This window comes from Condylostylus longicornis, unplaced genomic scaffold, assembly GCF_029603195.1.
Source record: "Condylostylus longicornis isolate FDR11 unplaced genomic scaffold, ASM2960319v2 ptg000007l, whole genome shotgun sequence".
Classification (NCBI taxonomy): domain Eukaryota; kingdom Metazoa; phylum Arthropoda; class Insecta; order Diptera; family Dolichopodidae; genus Condylostylus; species Condylostylus longicornis.
In genome coordinates this window covers 1226421-1244163 of record NW_026577976.1, presented here as the reverse complement: position 1 = coordinate 1244163, position 17743 = coordinate 1226421, and the positions used below count along the sequence as shown (strand labels likewise).

Sequence of the window (17743 nt, the reverse complement as noted above, 5' to 3'; positions counted from 1 at the left end):
AAAGACGTTCATCAATTATCTACAAAAACATTGTATTTTTTCTACTTCATCTATGATTTAAGGATATTTCAGCATATTTTTAAAATATATACGAAATAAAAATAAATTTAATTGACATTATTAATATAAAGTTTATAAATTGTGGAAACGTGTTTAATAATTGCGTGTTATATAAGAACTGTGCGGTTGTAAAATATGTGATTAATTATTTAAATCGAGCTTTATTGCTTGAACATAGCTAATTTGATTTCTTTAATAAAATATATTATATGGACATAAAACGCGACTGACAGAAAATTTTTGTCATAATTTTGTTTTGTCAAGATATAAACATAAAATTACAATTGCGATCTGCAACATTATAATGTTTTAGTTGCCGTTTCCATGTACGAAAAAATATACAAATTGAGTCTGACGAAAGTCGTTTACATTATGTAAAACCTGTTGAACATCAGACTGACAACCAATAAAAGAAATTACTCTATTTTCACCAAATTTACTGTTAAACTTTTTAACAATAAAAATGACAGCAGTGAAGTTTTGTGGAAGTTTGAAGCAACGAACACTTGACTTTAATTTTGGTAGCAAAATTGTAAAAATTTGCAGTCGTCAGACTTTACTGTAGATTTTAAATTATATATGTAAAGAGTGTCATATATGTAAACAGTGCCTTACCTCTTTTCCAATGACAGATAATATTAATTTTAAAGTTTTTAATTTTTCAAAATATTTTAGACTCAATTTACACTTAGGTATAAATTTATATTGTGAATTCTTGCTTTTGCTTTTATTTAATTGAGCGTGTCCAAAAGTGGGCGTATGAATTTTAAAAGTGAATACTTAACATTACATCGGTTAAATTTTGTTTGATTTCTTATTTTTTTTGGTTTTATTGTGAAAGAAAATTTTAAATTTTTATTTTGAAATATTTTCGTTTCAGCTTCATAAGTACATATGTACATATGTATGATCACGTATAACTACAAAATTTGTAAAAGATATAGGTATGTACTTAATTTTTAATTGATTGTAATTATAAAGGCGATCTGCAAATAATATGAAGTATAAAGAAAGTAAGCAAGATAAAAGGCATGTTAACATTTTCTAATATAATAATTTTTTTTGAATTATAATTTGTTGAAATTTTAGAAACTCCCAAAAAGGCAGTATAAAAAGCCACAATACTGCCTTTTACTACCCTCATAGCTTTTAATACCTGCTCCAAATTTGGAATAGAAGAACAGCTTGAAAGATATTTCCATTTTTCTTCCTAAACGCAAATTGACCTGGAGAATTCCTAAAGTAATGGATTTTCAAAAGAGCATAGAAAAATATGCTAATGATTATTTTTTCGAAACTTTTTCGGATGAGTAAAAATACATTTGAAGTAAGTATAAATTTAAATAATCATTATTTAATATAGATTTTTATTCGGAAGTACTTTTAGGTGCTACACATACATATATAATGTTAGAACAGTAATTTTATTCAAGCCAGATTGAACGATTAATATATCCAGAAAAATTTTGTTTATATATATACACAATATATTACTAGTATATGGAAATTGGCAACGAACATATTTAGGGAAATGATCAATTGTCGCAGTGTAGCGCAAGGATCAATATTATCATGTTTATGTATCAGAATAGTTAAATTGATAGCAAAACTAAAAGAAAAATTTCTAAATTTCCCTGTACTAAGGCTGCAAATTTGAATCAAATTCGTAATGAATTTCATATATAAATATAGAAAACCTACAGGGTGCGTTAAATATAAATTTTTAAAGCATTTTTAAAAATTATTGGGCCTTATAATATTGAAATATTTTAAAAAACATAACATGAAGGTCAAATATGCATTTTATTTCGATTATTATCAAAAAGTATGGTATAGTTATATTAATATTAAAATATGTATATGGATACATATGTACATACATGTATAACTCATAGAACATTTTATTATATTTTTGGAAACATATAACATTAAATTTCTTTAAATTCTTTTAACTATAATAATATGAAGTATGTATATTAAATGTCCGCCTACCGTCAAAATATATGAGTCCGTTTATGCATTCACACAAGTATATGCATCTTCGTTTAACACACATTTATGTACATACAATTGGTGGAATTTATAATTTTAATAATTTTTGAAACAATTTAGGTATATATTAAAATATGCAAATTTTATTTAAAAGAAAAATGAACAAAAATCATAATTCCATAGAATTTTTTTTATTAAAAGAAAAAAAAACACGTAATGTTCAATGTATGTATGCATGTATGTACAAAATTTTATATTGCATTTTCAACTTTATATTAAAGAAAACTATAGTTTAAAATAATGTAAAATTAATATTTTTGTTTTTTTGTTTTGATTTTCTGATACAATAAGAATTCGTGGCGTCATTCGTAACGTAAATTCAAATGTTTTTCTCTAAAGAATAATGGGACGCGTTTAGAAGATTTTTCCAAGTTTTTTTTTTTTTTTTGTTTTTTTCTCTCCATCCGTAATATTATACAATGACTTGCTGCACGTTTATCTATTATAATTTGAAAGAATATTGTGTGTATTTGTGTTGGTAAGTGAAAAATATAAACAAAAACTATAAAAATAGAAATATAAAATAAGATAAAAGCTATTGACCCATTTTCATAAAATAAAACAATTTTTTTTTTCCTTTTGTTTTTGTTTGCCCTACATACACGTATTATAGCCGCAGTTGGCGCTTTCCGTTATAGCTATATAGTACATAGATATATTAATGTTATATACATGCATACATACCTATCCTTAATTTTTATATGGATGCATGTAAGCACATACTATTTAATTTTATAAAAATTAAATTATAAATTTTAGTTATGCGTTATATAATAATTCATGAGATTGTTAATTAAAAATATTGTTCCCATTGGGAAATTATTCGTTTCAAACTCTTAAGTTTAACTTTGATATTTACATATATTTTTTAAAATTAATTTTGTATTTCTGATGTTCATATCCATTTCTTAAGTAGTTATAGATGCTTTTCCGACACAAGAAAATTTTAATTTAAAATATGTGTATATGCCCACGTACGTGTTCTGTATTCGAATGAGTTAGTATTCGCTATACAGGTGTGTTTCCATTGACAATTGAAGGTTAAATGAAAAATATCAATTTTAACTGAACATTACCATTGTATAGAATTAAAATACTGAAATATTTTATTATTTTTAATTTAATTTTAAAAATTATATTTATTAATTTTAATTTAATTAATTTTTTTTTTGTAATATTTGGAAATTTGATTGAATTTTGTTTAATATTTGACTCTCTGAACACCAAAGATAAAATTGCTTGGAATTAAGAGAAATTAAATCTAAGTTATTCAAAAGTTAAATTAATTTAATAAAATAATTAAAAGTTAAATCCAGATTTTTTTTTTCTACAAAATTCTATAATAAATATTTCTTTTTGCTTCACCTTTTTATTAGGGGAGCGTTTGATAAATGCTTTCTTTATTAAAAGACATTTTCTATATAATTATAGAAAGAGAGAGTATTTTGGTGTCTCCGGAATATCGATAAACTATAAAAAACAATTTGAAATTAATGTCAGACTGCCTAAATTTTATTGAAGTTTGCCAATTTACTTCAATACTCAGAAGAAAAAATGCTGCAAAAGTGCAAAATATTCTGATTTTGATTATTCTTTTATTACATTAAATGAGAATTTAAATAAAAATTGTATGAAAACTCTGACACGTATAACGGGAAATACATACAAGAAAATAACGTAATAGAACAATACAAAGAAAAATGTAAGCATACACACATGTAAAGAAAACAAATAATAATACATATTATTCTCTCTAAAAATAAAAATGGTCATTTTGGATATGCTGCTATTGCTACGATTGTATGATACATTCAACCACACTTATGTTATTGATCTACAATTCTGAAGGAGCTTGTATACAATAATAATAAACCATATTATTAAAAACCAAAAAAAAAAAAAAGAAAAAATTTAATAACACAAAGAAAATAGAATAAAATAAAAAAAAAAATAAATTCCAGAATAAAAAACAAAATCATAATTTTAAAGAAATATAAATTTGCATTACTTTGTTTTTAAGAATTTAGTTCTATTTTGATTTTTAAAACGACAGGATATTATAACCGCCTTTATTGTATTAAAATATATATACATATAGTACCTCATAAATAAAAATGCCTACTGGAAAAATTGAAAAAGTTTGTGGCGAAGAAGCTGCACATGACGGTGAAATTACATGCGTTTTTTTTGAAAGTAATAACGGTTTACTCTTCTCTGGCGGTGAAGATGGAAAAATCAAAGTTAGTGTTAACATGAATTTAATAATTAAAAAATAAAATAATTTTTTTTTTATTTTTAAATAACAATAATTTATCACCTCTATATATAGAAGTTATATAAGATAATCTCAATTTAAATTATAAAATTTGAATTTTGTGAAAAAAATATTTTCAATATAAATAAATAGAAAAATTTAAATGAAATAAAGGACTGATTTTTAAATCTATATATATATTTTGAATGTGAGAATTACAACAAAACGAAAAATTAATTGAGCTTATAGAATTACAAATAATTGAAAATATTAAGTTTAAATTTAAATGAATATGATTTCCTTATATTTTAAAATAACAAAAAATATTATGCTTGAAAAAAATTTGATATGTTTTTTTACTAATTCTAAAATTATAAAACTTCAACCAAATAATTAAGTTCTTATAAAAATATCCGGATACGAGTATATTTTAAAGATATTTTTGCAATTAATCTAAAGAATAAAGTGATCTAATTATTTTATTTGAACAAAATTGTTATTTTTGATATGAAAATTATTATAGTGCAATAATGTTGCTTCTGTTAAACGTACTAATGCCATATATACATATATAATTTAGTAATATATTTTAGTAATATATATATATATATATATGTATTACTAAAATAATTATATTTTAAGTTTACTTTTAAAGAATGAAGTTCAATATATGTTAATAATTTTTATAGCAAATATTTTATATTCTTTTGAATGCTAATTTTAAATAATAATTTTGCCTACATATAAATTAGTGTATCATATTTAAAAATCTAAAAATCTTTTAATTACTGACCACAAATATTCAAATATTGTTTTTATATATTCACACAAAAAAATATTAATTTATTATTTATTTAATTAAATACAAAAACAAATACAGACAAATTGTTAAGCAGGTCTCTGTTTGCTTCATTCAAAAATAAATCGTTTTAATTAAAAAAATAAATTCCAGCATAAATTTAGAAAGAAAATTAAAATCTGAACCGCTTTTTTCTTAAATTTTAAATACTTAACAAGTTCAATTAATTAAAAATAAATTTATTTAAAATTATTGCTTCTTAATTGCATTTGAATTCTAAAACAAACTAACTTCTAACTAATTTTAAAGATGTCGCTTCAAACATTTGATTCCATATAATATACCGTGATACCATGAAAGTTTCTTCTTTTAAAATATAGGTGATGCTACTAGAAAGAAAATTGAAATTAAATTTTGGTACTAAATATTTTTCAATAAAAATAATAATTATAAATAAAAATTAAATTTTGAAACTTTAAAATAAATATTTTTATATTTTTATGTTACAATTCTTTACAATATTCGAATATTTATTTTTGGAATGAAAAAGCTATATGTGTAGATATTTTGTATGTACAAATATATGAAATGAAAAAATCGGATAGAAAATCTTAAATTAAAAATTATATTTATTATAATAAATAATAATAAATATAATTTAATAATAGAATAATATTTATTCGTATTTTATATTTTTAGGAAATATATTTCCTTTGCATAGTCTAATTTTAAATTGTTCCAATTTTTAAATTTGGATAATGAAAGTCTTTGAGCAAGGTTAAATTTTCATATCCTTAAATAAACTTTCCAATAAATATGAACTTCACATAGTCAGAATTAATAACAGGAAAACTGTAAAACAAATAAATAAGACCTAAAAGTAGTCTTTTATTTTATTAGTGATTTTTTTAAATTATCGATTACAAATATTATTTTTTAAAAAATTTGATTCCTTTTTTGCTAACCTTGATATGACCGCGTTATTATTGATTATCCTTGAAATGACCTTGAAATAGTATGAAATTGCAACAACTAAAAAAGAAGATCTTCAATAAGAAAAGGAATTATTGCGCAAAATGGAAATATGATATAAAAATAATAATGCCTACTTAAAAATTCCAAAAGCACTTTTTTTATTATTGTTTTTTTTCGAAATTTATTCTATTATTTTACTATTAGAATATGAGGAATTTTAAAATTAGTCGTTTAATTGTATGTGTACAATTTTAAAATAAATTTAAAGGTGGGTGTTAAGGGTAAAATTTAAACACACTTGTTCACTCACTTATATTTGTGTTAAGGTGATCAAGTTTTGAAATATTTTTAAATAAATAATGAAATTTTAAATTAAACTATAAATTTCATTTAATGTATTAACTAACGAATTTGAGTATTTTTTTCAAATAAATAAAATTATTTGATACCAAAAATGTATTACAAATAAAAGGAGGATGAGAATCGATTAATTCGAATTCGATTATTAATATTGCTATAACTATCGCAATATATAAATGAAGTTCTTTTTTATTTTGATTTTAAAATTAATTTTTTAAAATACTTATTTATCATATTTTATCTTTAATTTTCTAGATTTTTGATAAAGATCTTAAATTGAAGAAACTTTTAAATCATCATGATTCATATATTTGTACGTTGGTTGTTTCACCAAAAGGAAAATTGTACTCAGTCAGTTATGATGGTTGTTTCAAAATAATGGAAAATCCTCATAAATCAAATTATTCAAAAGATTTTTTGCATGCAACATTCCACGTCAGCTGTATGTACCTTACTGGTGAACGATTGGCTGTTGGTGATGACAGTGGAGTTATTAAAATCTTTAATAAAGATCAATTACAATACCAACTTAGACCAGTTACAAATGTTTTATCATGCGCAATTGAAAATGAAATGGTTTATGCAGTTAGAGATGAAATCGTTGTCACACAAATTGTACCAGGAAAACCAGTTAAAATTAATGAATTATGTGTTAAAGAAGGTACTAAACCATTATGTTTAGCTGGACCAAAATTAGCTGACAAAAATTGTACATCATTTTTGATATATTGTACAAAAGATGGTTTGGGCCTTGTTTGTGTTAATAATCATTCAGAATTTGATGAAGTTTGGAAATTAGAAGTAAATAATTTAATAAAAACATATACATAATTATATAAACATGTAATTAATTTAATATTTTTGTTTTAGAATGTTCATACTGATGAAATTTGTGCTATGTTCCCAACTGAAAAATATCTTTTTACTGGTGCTAAAGATGGTTTTATTAAAATGTGGGGTACTCTTACTACAAAAGCAACTTTATTGGCTGAAATTAATGTCGGTGCTGGTGTCAATTTCCTTTGCAATGGACCTGGTATTAACGTTCTTTATGCAGGTTGTGCTGATGGATATGTACGAAGAGTGGCATTTGCGTAATTTCGTTAATTTTAACATTATAAAATGGCTAAATTACTTGCATATTTGCGTTAAAATAAAAAAAGATCTGAGTAATATTATATTTTGCAATTTCATTAAGTTCAATTAATTTTTTTTCTTTCGTTTTTGTTTTAAATATATAAATTAATGTATTCTTAATCATAAAAGTTATAAGATATTACGAAAAAATATTTTTAATATTGTTTTATTTCAAGTATTTATAAACAAATTTTTTATGTTTTTTTTATTAGGTAAATATGTAAATGCATATTTGTTTATTTACCTACAGTATGTATGTAATTATTTAAATAGTGCAGCTTATACTTAATTTTTATAAATTCGTGTTTCAAAAGATCACAATAGATAGCTATCACGATAAAATTATGAAACTAATAATTGCATGTTATGCAAATTTTGTTTACAGCAAAATAATATTGATGTATGCACTACATTATATACTTTTTTTTGGACTCCTTATAAAAAGTTTTGTCAAGGCAATATGGTTTTTTTTAAAACTTTAATACGCGAATATTATGATTTCCGCTACGTTTTCTAGAAGAACTATTAAGACGTAGCCGAAGAGGAAGATGTATTGTCGGCCTATAAGATGTCAATATCAACGATTTTAAAAATTTATTATTTCACAAGAAATTAAGCGGTGTCTGTCGTTAGGACTAACTATTTAGATCCATGATTCGATGAAATAAAACGAATTCAAGTTTTTATATTAATTTGAGAATAAAAATTAATATTAATTAGAAAAGATATTTTTTAATCCATTGGAAACATAAACTGGATAATTTCAAACAGCTCTCTTTTAAGGCCTAACTAGAATAGAATAATATAGAATATAATCCATAATGTAAACATCAGATGGCGCATATATGAAATTTATACAAACTATTTAAAAACCCTTAATTGACATGTTCGTTGTTTATTCGTTAAGTATATAGCAAGCAACGCATGAAAAATTTATTTAAAATGTAATTAAATTTTCTAATAAAGGTTTATAAAAAAAATATTTGGCTTGACAAAAATTATAAATTTGCAGGAAAAAATGTTTAACTTGGTATATATTTAAATTCAGTATAAGTACATGTATAAAAGAAGGACTGACACGTGAATTGCTTCTACGCGATCCTGATATGTTATTTTCTTATAACGAGCTCGTTCAATAATTTAATATTTACTTATGCGTTCAAAAGATTACTGTGTCTAAATAATTTTATTGTGCAAATAATTTTTTGACTGCAAAGCAACAAAAAATCATTGTTAAAAAACGCAACCGCAATTACTAAATATTGCGAATTATAAATTTGTGAATTACTAAATTTGAATTACTAATTGTGAATTACTAAATTGAGAATTGTCAAATTGTGAATTACTAAATAATGAGAATTAGAATGTCTGTTTACTGTGCAGAAATAGTATTTACTGTCAATTTTTTTGTTTTGTTATTATGTTGTTTTATTCCTTTCTTTTTTGTTTCTTTTTATGTTATGTCAAATTAATATTGACCGGTGTGCGCGCAAAACATTCAGTTTCAGTTTTCATATTTGACTTACAAAATAAAACACAACAAATTAAATTAAGTGAAATGGAAAAAACAATGCAATCTAATATATTTAATGCGAATAGAATTCCTTTTTCGCCAAGAACTCGACAAAGTTCTGGTAGTTCGTTTGTTTCTGGGGCTGGAAGGAAATCTCTACTTCCCGGCATTAAAAAAGGTTCCACAAGTGGGTATGTCAATACTAAAGATAATAAAAGCTCAAGTATTAATCTAATATTTTCATTTTCATATAGAAGATACAGTTTATCAGGACGATCAAATCAGTCACTTCAAATTATAGCAAGATCAGAATATAATGTTGTGGAAAATTTTGGTTTACCGCTTCCAGTTTTATTAAATGAAGCTTTAACTTTTTCGGAGAGGAATTCTAGTGTATCTATAAATTGTTCAGAAAATGGTTGGGCTTGGGCAGTTACTGGACGAAGGTTATTGGTATGGCAATATAAAGATACACTGAAAACCAATGTGGATGTTATAAGAACACCTCAAAGAAGAACAGCCTCTGCACAATGCAGAGAACTTACTTTACCTCATTGCGATATTGGTCATAAGGCATCTTTGATTTCTGTTTTTATTCCAGAAGAGCAGCAAATGGCGTCCTGTTTAGCGGTTTCTCCGACTGGAGATGCTAGATATTGGCCATCAATTGCTCACGATGGCTCGTCTATCGATGCAAGTGGTATTTTAGAAGGTCAAGAATTTGATTATTTAGAAAATATATCACCCCAAGGCTATGTGTTGGCAACAACTACATGTAACTTGGTAATGCTTCAATTAGTTTTGCAAAATGGAAGGCATGTAATCCATCATCGAACAATTAAACCACCATCAGGATTCTTTGGTGGAATTGGTAAAAAGTTTGCTTCAATAATTATTGGAATGAACAGCGGCCAAGATAAGGAAAATGTAAGTCATATTTTAAAACAAAATGTGAAAAACACTAAAAACCTTTTTAATATTTTAGAGATTTGTCAAATTGGTTTCTGAAAAAGATGAAGATAGTTGGTTTGTCACGGTATTGGCGGATCGATGGCTTCAACGTTGGGCATTTTCAGAAGAAGGAAGTGAACATTTTTTGTATGAAACCCATGAAATATTTCGTAAAATTCGCGATGAATTTCAGCATAAATTTTGGAGTAACAGAGGTGATTTTTGAATTAAATAACATTTGATTTGTTTCAAAATTTTGTTTTTACAATTTTTTTTAGAACATGATGATATTGAAGTTACATTTTTGGATATGCAAAACTGTGATAATAAACTTCATATTCTTTGTGGTGCTGTTAATAACACGCACACACCACAAATGTATTACGCTATAGGTGAGTTTAAGGCAAAAATCTTTTTTTTTTTTAATATTACTCTTAAAAGCGGTATATATTTAAAAATTTTTAACGAATGTTTCCAAAAGAGTTTATTTAATTTGATAAAATAATTAAATTTGATAATCAATTTTATTTTAAATTAATTACGTCATTTGTACTACTCCACGAAGTTGATAAGGGGCACAATTAAATTATTGTATAAAAAACCTACGTAATTTTGGTCATTGTTTTGTTTGGAAGTAATCGTTTATTCAAAATTTTTTTCAAAATGCAATTTCAATTTTATAAATGTTAGACCAATAAGTATTGAAGAAATAATGATTATTTTTAAAATTTGGAAATTTTTATTTATTTATGCATACCCCTATGTTTTAAAATAATATATGATCCAATAGAAATTAATTTTAAAATGTATCTTAAAATAACAAATTGTACATTTTTTGTTTGAATAAAAATTAAATACTCTCGTAATCTGTTCTATGTCCTTGATCACAACAAGGACAGCAACATAAGTAGGATTGTATATGTGTTATTGATCTTCGAAAGATTGATGGAGGTTTTACTCTTTCAAATACGTTTGCACTTTCTTCTAAATAAGATGCGGATCTCATCATATCATTGATAGTAGTGTCCATTTTATCAACTTCTTCAACTATTTGATTTAAATCCGTAATAAAGCCAGTTTCTGATTCCCGAAATTCATATGCTTTGTTTTTTATAGCTTCTGCGGGAGTTTTCCAAAATTTATTTATGCTCTCTGTAATATCATCTTCAAGTTGATAGCTAGCATTAGACTGTGATTCAAGTATTGAAATCTCATTTAAAATTTCCTCTTTAGCTGTTTTTGTAATACAACTAATTGTTTCAGTAAAATTTTTATATTTTTTTAAACTATTTATCTGTTGGTTATATTGTTCTGATGTGCTACTCTTGCTTATATCTTTTTCTTGTGGAAGTTCTTTTTTTAATATTTCATTAATATAATTTTCTATTCTGTTTAAACTTTCTAATGAATTTTTTAATAATTGTATTTTTTTTTCTTTAGTGTCGGCCATTTAATTTTTATATTAATTTATATCCGAAAAATTTGTACGACTTTTTGATCCGACTATTAAAGGTTGACTAAACTTATTATTTTTAATTGAAATTTTAACTAGTCTATAAAGATAAAGTTATGTATATCATGTGCATACATATAAAAAATAATAAAATGTTATCGACAAAAAGAAAAATGTATTCAATTTCTTCAGATTACACAAACGAAACCTAGCAAGATCGTTTATATGTAGTATATATTATATCTAAGCATATTTATATGTAAAACTATGTACATATAATGCTTACATATATGCACTTTAGGTTTGAAAAAAGATATTTCATGGATATGGATTTATAAATAATATATTTAGTTTCTTCAAAAGAGCAAGTAATCACATTTGCATTTACAACTTTCCAAATTTTTATTTAAAAAGATTAGATAAAAATAAATATGGTTTTTTAAAACATTTTAGGATATTAAATTTGCGTCTAATTTTCAAATTATTTTGTTAATTTTGGGAGTGAATTGTATTGTTTACGAAAATTTATTAAATCTTACAGCTGAATTATTTTATATTGCACAAATTTTGAATATTATTTTATTAACCGGCCGTGTTGCACATATCTATGACGTATTTTCATTTCTCTATGAAGTGTAAATAAACTATTTTTAGAAAGATATCAGTCTGTCGGTCTGTTTGTCTTTCTCGGTGCTGCCCAGTATATGTACGCGTGCATCTCAAGTTCGGTTGAACAAATTTTAATGAAAATTTATACGTGAGTCTATTTTGACTAAGTCACGGATTGATCAACTCTTGTCATGTGTTAGGCCTGAGGAATTGGACCGATTTACTGGCCGATTTTACAATTTTGATCATTTTTAAGAAAATATTTGCCAGATTAACTTGAAATTTTGTAAATAACCACTTGTCTAACAGTACCAGAAATCATTTAACTTTTAGAAGACATGATTCAACTATTATTACGGACCAAATTTACATTTTTGCGTATATAAAGAGAATTTTAAACAAGGTGTTAAAACAATGAACGAGTAAAATTTTTAACAGTAAAATTCTAAGTGAATTTGTAAAATTATAAGTGAACTATCAGCCGATCTTACATTTTTTATCATGAATATCTGAGGAACCAATTGACGAATTTTCTTGAATTTTAATAGTTGAGTTCTGTTTGCTACTAGATACTGTAAAATGAATGTAAAAGAGATTTTAATTAAAAGTTTACCAGTGCCCTTAAAATTTTGAAGAAGTGTTTAAAAGGCATTTTCATAATCTTGTGCAACCTTTTTGCTAAAATAGACAATACCCCATGCGGTTGGTTATGTGCTTATAACATCAGAGTTTTTAATTACACAATTGGAACGGTTTTTGTTTTGTGTTAATTGGTTGTGAAAAATTATTGAATATAAATGCATACACATGTATGTATTTACATACAATTTAATTGAATCAAGTGTTTATATAATTTTTTTTTATAACTTAATATAAAATAGGTACTGTAGTTAAAAATATAATTAATAATTTTTAAATAATCCACATTTTATCAAGAATAAGAAAATAAATGTTACCGTGTAAAAACTGTGTCACGAATTGCTTAATTTGTAAGTTTATATTGTTTTGTATTATTAGTATGCTTCTATATAAAGCTTATAGTGGAAACCGATTTCATTTTAAACTGCCGGCTAAATATTAATAAAACCGTCATTGTTTTTTGTACTTGTTTTGTTGATAAACATAATAAAAATAGCAATTCAATATCACAAAGCACTAAAATATCTACAAGTATGCGATGTACATATATTCATATAAGTATAAAAATAATATGTTTACCAATATTGTAATTGAACACAGTAAACAAAGGTAAATATTTTTTTTAGTCATATGGGTATATATGATAAGTTATCACTTGGAAACTTTTATAAATTAGTGTGTGTAAACTCTAAATGAAAATGAAAGACGAATTTTAGGTGTTTCCCCAAAAATTGTTATTTTGATTGGGATTCGGTGAAAGCTCGAATTTTGTTTATTTGAAAAAAATTATTGTTTTATATTATTCTTTTATTAGAATTCTCACGTAGCTTAGTGCGTTCTAATTATACTAAAAAAGTTTAGGAAGAGTTAGTAAACTTTTGTTTGAAATAATGAAAGAATTTCTTCATGCGATTATAGAACAAATAGACGACACGGGTTAAGAAACAAGTCAAATTAGAAAAATTAAAAAAAAATTTTTCGTCGTACCGAATTCCAGCCAGTGATATACTAGCCAGTTAAATTTATTTTTAAAATACGTTCTCTAACCCATGTTTTTGATGGACAGAACTGTAATTAAAATAGAGAAGTGTAAAATAAGAAAAAATTTCATGTTTCTGTAAAGTAGTTTAACCGGAATTTATATTGTAATATCGATTTCAGTTCAATATTAAAGGGTAATAAATTTAATAAATAGGCGAATTAATAAAAATTTGGCAGAATCTTATATTGTTGAATAAAGTTATCATTTTATTTACACATTAAAAGCTTATTTAAATTCAGCCCCTAAAATTTTAATTAAGTTCAAAAAATTTATCTAACTTACTTAAATAGATACATACAAAAATATGTTAATTAATTCTATCAAAGCGCTATACATTTGCTGTGCAAAAATAAATTTGCATACAAATTTTGCCCGTGAAAATAATTAGATAATCACTATAGAATAACGGAAATTTTCTATCTTTTAAAACTCTTCCATTACATTAATTTAATTATTTTAATTAAAATATTTAGTTTATAATATTTCTTATATCTATTTTTAGCTACAATTGAATCAGAAGCTGAAACATGGAAATTATTGCTTTTTACATCATTAAAATTAACTTTGTTTTATAGTCCCGGTAATGAAAATGAATGCTTAAAAATGCGATTTATATTAAATAGAGGGATGGCTTATTTATACAGTGATAAAACAATTTATCCAGTGAATTTAGGAAATCCATCTGAAATTGAAGTTGAAAAGATTGAATTTCATTCACAAAATGATAAAATAATGCGAGCAATTGTTGCTCATCAAATTCCACTGTTCTTTACTAGAGCACACGGTTTAGTTTGTGTTTCGCCATCCGATTTTGATTCGAATGACTATATTAATAATTCAGATATTTTTACACCTGGTATATTATCAGAGAGCTTTAATCAATCTATTATTTCACCTAATATAACATCAATAAATATGGGAAATTTAACAATGTATGATTTGGATCCTGATGAAATATTTAAAGCTAATAAAGATGAAATAAGTCAAATGAAAGCTGCTTTTGTATATCACTTAAAACGTAATACGGTTATGTGTAATACAATTTTAGCAGATATTGTTCCACCAAATAAGGAGAAAATCGATGAAGTAGACTCTGTACTAGATAAAATTGTTATTGCTATTGCAGAAGATTTAGCCGAAGATATTCCCGCAGCTGATCCTCGTTGGGAGCATCAAGATACTTGGTATCAAAATAAATCAGTAGCTTGTTTGGGCAGTTCAATATCTTTACAAATTTTAACACAATTAAAAGAGAAAAATATGGCTATGAATCATTTTATAGAATTTTTACATGCTACTGAACTATGGGAACGTTTGCATGCAGTTTCTCAAAATGGAAAAATAAAATCTACTTGCCATGTTTTGGCTGAAATAAACGAAAAAATCATAGCTGCCATTGCATTGAAATGCGCTCAAAATTCTTATTCAAAAATTATAGACGAGGCAATTTACATAGTATTAGATGAGTGGAATGAGGTGCCGTTGGGAAATTTAGTACATCAAGATTTATTTTATGTTAAATTAACGAAATTTCAAGATATTTTTAGAGCTCTTTCTAAAATTGCCGATAAAACAATCCAAAATCAATCGCAAACGTCATTAGTAGCTGAAATTTTAGTTCGAATCAATGATGTGATTTTAATTGTTTTGAACGAAATTTTAAATTTTCGTGAAAATAAGGCTATGTTGTATTCAGTACCACCAAATAATAAAACTCTGTTTGAATATTTACCTTGGACAGCATCTTCAGGGAAAAATGGTTTAAAGGATACCATTTTGCACTTTATTGAAATAACAAACAAATATGGAATAAAAGCAACAGGAGATTCTGAAGTCAAACAAAAATTATACCAACAATTGGTTGATTTGATAGATTTTGTTCTTAATGGTCGTAAAAATTATTTGGATAGTGTAAAAGATAATGAAAAATATAATGTACTTCTTCAGCAATATGAATCCCAAAGAAGAGATTTAATTTTTCCTTTAGGTAAAATATTTTTGTTAGTTTTAAAATTATGGATATATTGTTATAAAATTATTTATAACTTTTTGTATACTTAAAATAGTTGAGGAACAACACTATGAACTAGCAGCAAAGCTGGCCGAAAAATACTTAGATTTTCAAACTCTTATTGTAATTTGTGATCAAACTGAAAATCAGCAACGTTTGAATGAATATATTGAACGTTACCAAGAATATGATTTTTCACAATTCGCAATCAATTGGCATTTAAGACAAAATAAACAAGGTGATTTATTTGAGCGCTTTAAAGAGAATCAAGCGGCACTTTCACAATTTCTTGGTGATCATCCGTCTTTGGCTTGGATACAATTAGTTTTCAATGGAGATTTGGAAAGAGCAGCAGAAATTTTATTGAGATTGGCTAAAGATGAAGTTGAATATGTTAGCAGAAAAAAGGTAAATTTACCTTGAACATTATTTTTTTTATTTCAGTTTACATTTCGTCATTAAAATAATTACAATGTTTAGACAATTTTATCACTTGCGAAGCTAGCATATTTGGCAACTGATTCTACAGACATATCGATACAGATGACTGAAATAAATAATGAGCTTACCTTAATTGAATATCAGGAACAATTACCAGAAGAATTGTTGCAAACTTTTGGTTATGACATAGAAAATCAAAAAGTACTGAAAGCAGAAGAAATGATCCATGTAATTTAAAAAAACAATTTTTTTTTTCATAAGTGATAATCATAGTGAATTTTATTTTTTTAGTTATTAATCTCAGAAGAAAATGAATCAGCTATGGAAACAGATTACTTAAAGGCTCTTGAATTAATTAATTATACAGATGATCCAATCGATTCAAGGCATAAAATTTGGTGTGCAGCAATTTTGCGTGACAATTGGACAGACGTTGATATGAATATTCCAATGGATCAAATGGAAAATATGATGTTCTTTAAATTAATCGATCTTTGTTATTTTATGAGTTAGTGATATTAAATTTCGTCACTTTATAAATTATTTAATATTGTGCATTTTATTTTTTAGATCATCTAGATGATTTCTTACCACCTCAACATGAAATATTAAGTAGTATGGATTTGGATGATTTAGTTAATAATAAATCATTCCAATACCTATTGAAATTAGGTTATGAACATATTTATAACACGTATCAGCGAAAAAATGTAATGGAGGAATAAAATTGATAAAACGCCAAATAAATTTAAGCTAAACTTTTACTAATAATTGCATTTATGTTATAAAGTAAGTTTAAATGTTAAACCTTGTCATACATTAATTATAAAATAAAAAAATTTGTAATTTTTAATTTAAATTATAATTTTATTTTTATGCTAAGATATATTTTTGCAGGAAATTTGCTGAACCTTACGCCAAGAGGTTGCTACTGCTCACAGTTTAATAATAAGTTATTTAGGTACTTGTGGTGGGAACACTTTGCGTTTCATTAGAAATTATATTTAAAAAGAAGCAAAAGCTTGCTCCTGCATAGGAGTTTAAAAAAATTATCATATAGCTATGTATTTGTAATACTTCGCTTGAAAATAAAACCAATGATCATTTTCATCAAATTTGAAAACAAATTTAATGAATATTACATCATAATCATAATCAATATTATATTCACATAATATGTGCGCAAATATATAAATAGTAAAATATTTTATTGATTAAACTTGAGATTTTAAAATATGTGAAAACTTTAATCACAATAATTTTTGTATAATAATTGTGTTTTCGGCATTTAAAATAGAGAAGAATTGTTTGCATACCATTTATATCATGTATTCCGTTTTTTTCAAGTTTTTAATGGATTAATCAACCATCAGATTGCTTTTTTTTCTTGTGTTACTCTATTTACCATAGAATTTCATGTGTATCGGAAATCTCAATCAACCATTAC

At 24.9% G+C, this 17743-nt stretch overlaps 2 protein-coding genes across 2 annotated transcripts; both read left to right on the top strand.

Annotated features, from left to right (window-relative positions):
• Positions 1 to 4143: 4143 nt before the first annotated feature.
• Positions 4144 to 7789, top strand: LOC129618489 (uncharacterized). Its single transcript, XM_055533273.1, has 3 exons — positions 4144 to 4352; positions 6756 to 7301; positions 7371 to 7789. The coding sequence occupies exons 1-3, from the start codon at positions 4227 to 4229 to the stop codon at positions 7596 to 7598; spliced, it is 900 nt and encodes a 299-aa protein (XP_055389248.1). The 5' UTR covers positions 4144 to 4226; the 3' UTR covers positions 7599 to 7789.
• Positions 7790 to 9130: 1341 nt separating this feature from the next.
• LOC129618474 (nuclear pore complex protein Nup133) lies at positions 9131 to 17480 on the top strand. The gene is made up of 10 exons (XM_055533257.1): positions 9131 to 9341; positions 9405 to 10077; positions 10136 to 10316; positions 10380 to 10493; positions 14347 to 15831; positions 15911 to 16263; positions 16336 to 16524; positions 16588 to 16804; positions 16867 to 17085; positions 17194 to 17480. Exons 1-9 carry the CDS (start codon positions 9196 to 9198, stop codon positions 17019 to 17021), a joined length of 3513 nt encoding a protein of 1170 aa, XP_055389232.1. The 5' UTR covers positions 9131 to 9195; the 3' UTR covers positions 17022 to 17085; positions 17194 to 17480.
• Positions 17481 to 17743: the final 263 nt, after the last annotated feature.

Coding starts and splice junctions, on each gene's coding strand:
- LOC129618474 (XM_055533257.1), top strand. CDS start 9,196: ATGGAAAAAACAATGCAATCTAATATATTTAATGCGAATAGAATTCCT. Junction 10,317..10,379: donor TAAATTTTGGAGTAACAGAG/GTGATTTTTGAA, acceptor AATTTTTTTTAG/AACATGATGATATTGAAGTT. Junction 16,805..16,866: donor CGATCTTTGTTATTTTATGA/GTTAGTGATATT, acceptor TTTATTTTTTAG/ATCATCTAGATGATTTCTTA.
- LOC129618489 (XM_055533273.1), top strand. CDS start 4,227: ATGCCTACTGGAAAAATTGAAAAAGTTTGTGGCGAAGAAGCTGCACAT. Junction 4,353..6,755: donor GTGAAGATGGAAAAATCAAA/GTTAGTGTTAAC, acceptor TTAATTTTCTAG/ATTTTTGATAAAGATCTTAA. Junction 7,302..7,370: donor ATGAAGTTTGGAAATTAGAA/GTAAATAATTTA, acceptor TTTTTGTTTTAG/AATGTTCATACTGATGAAAT.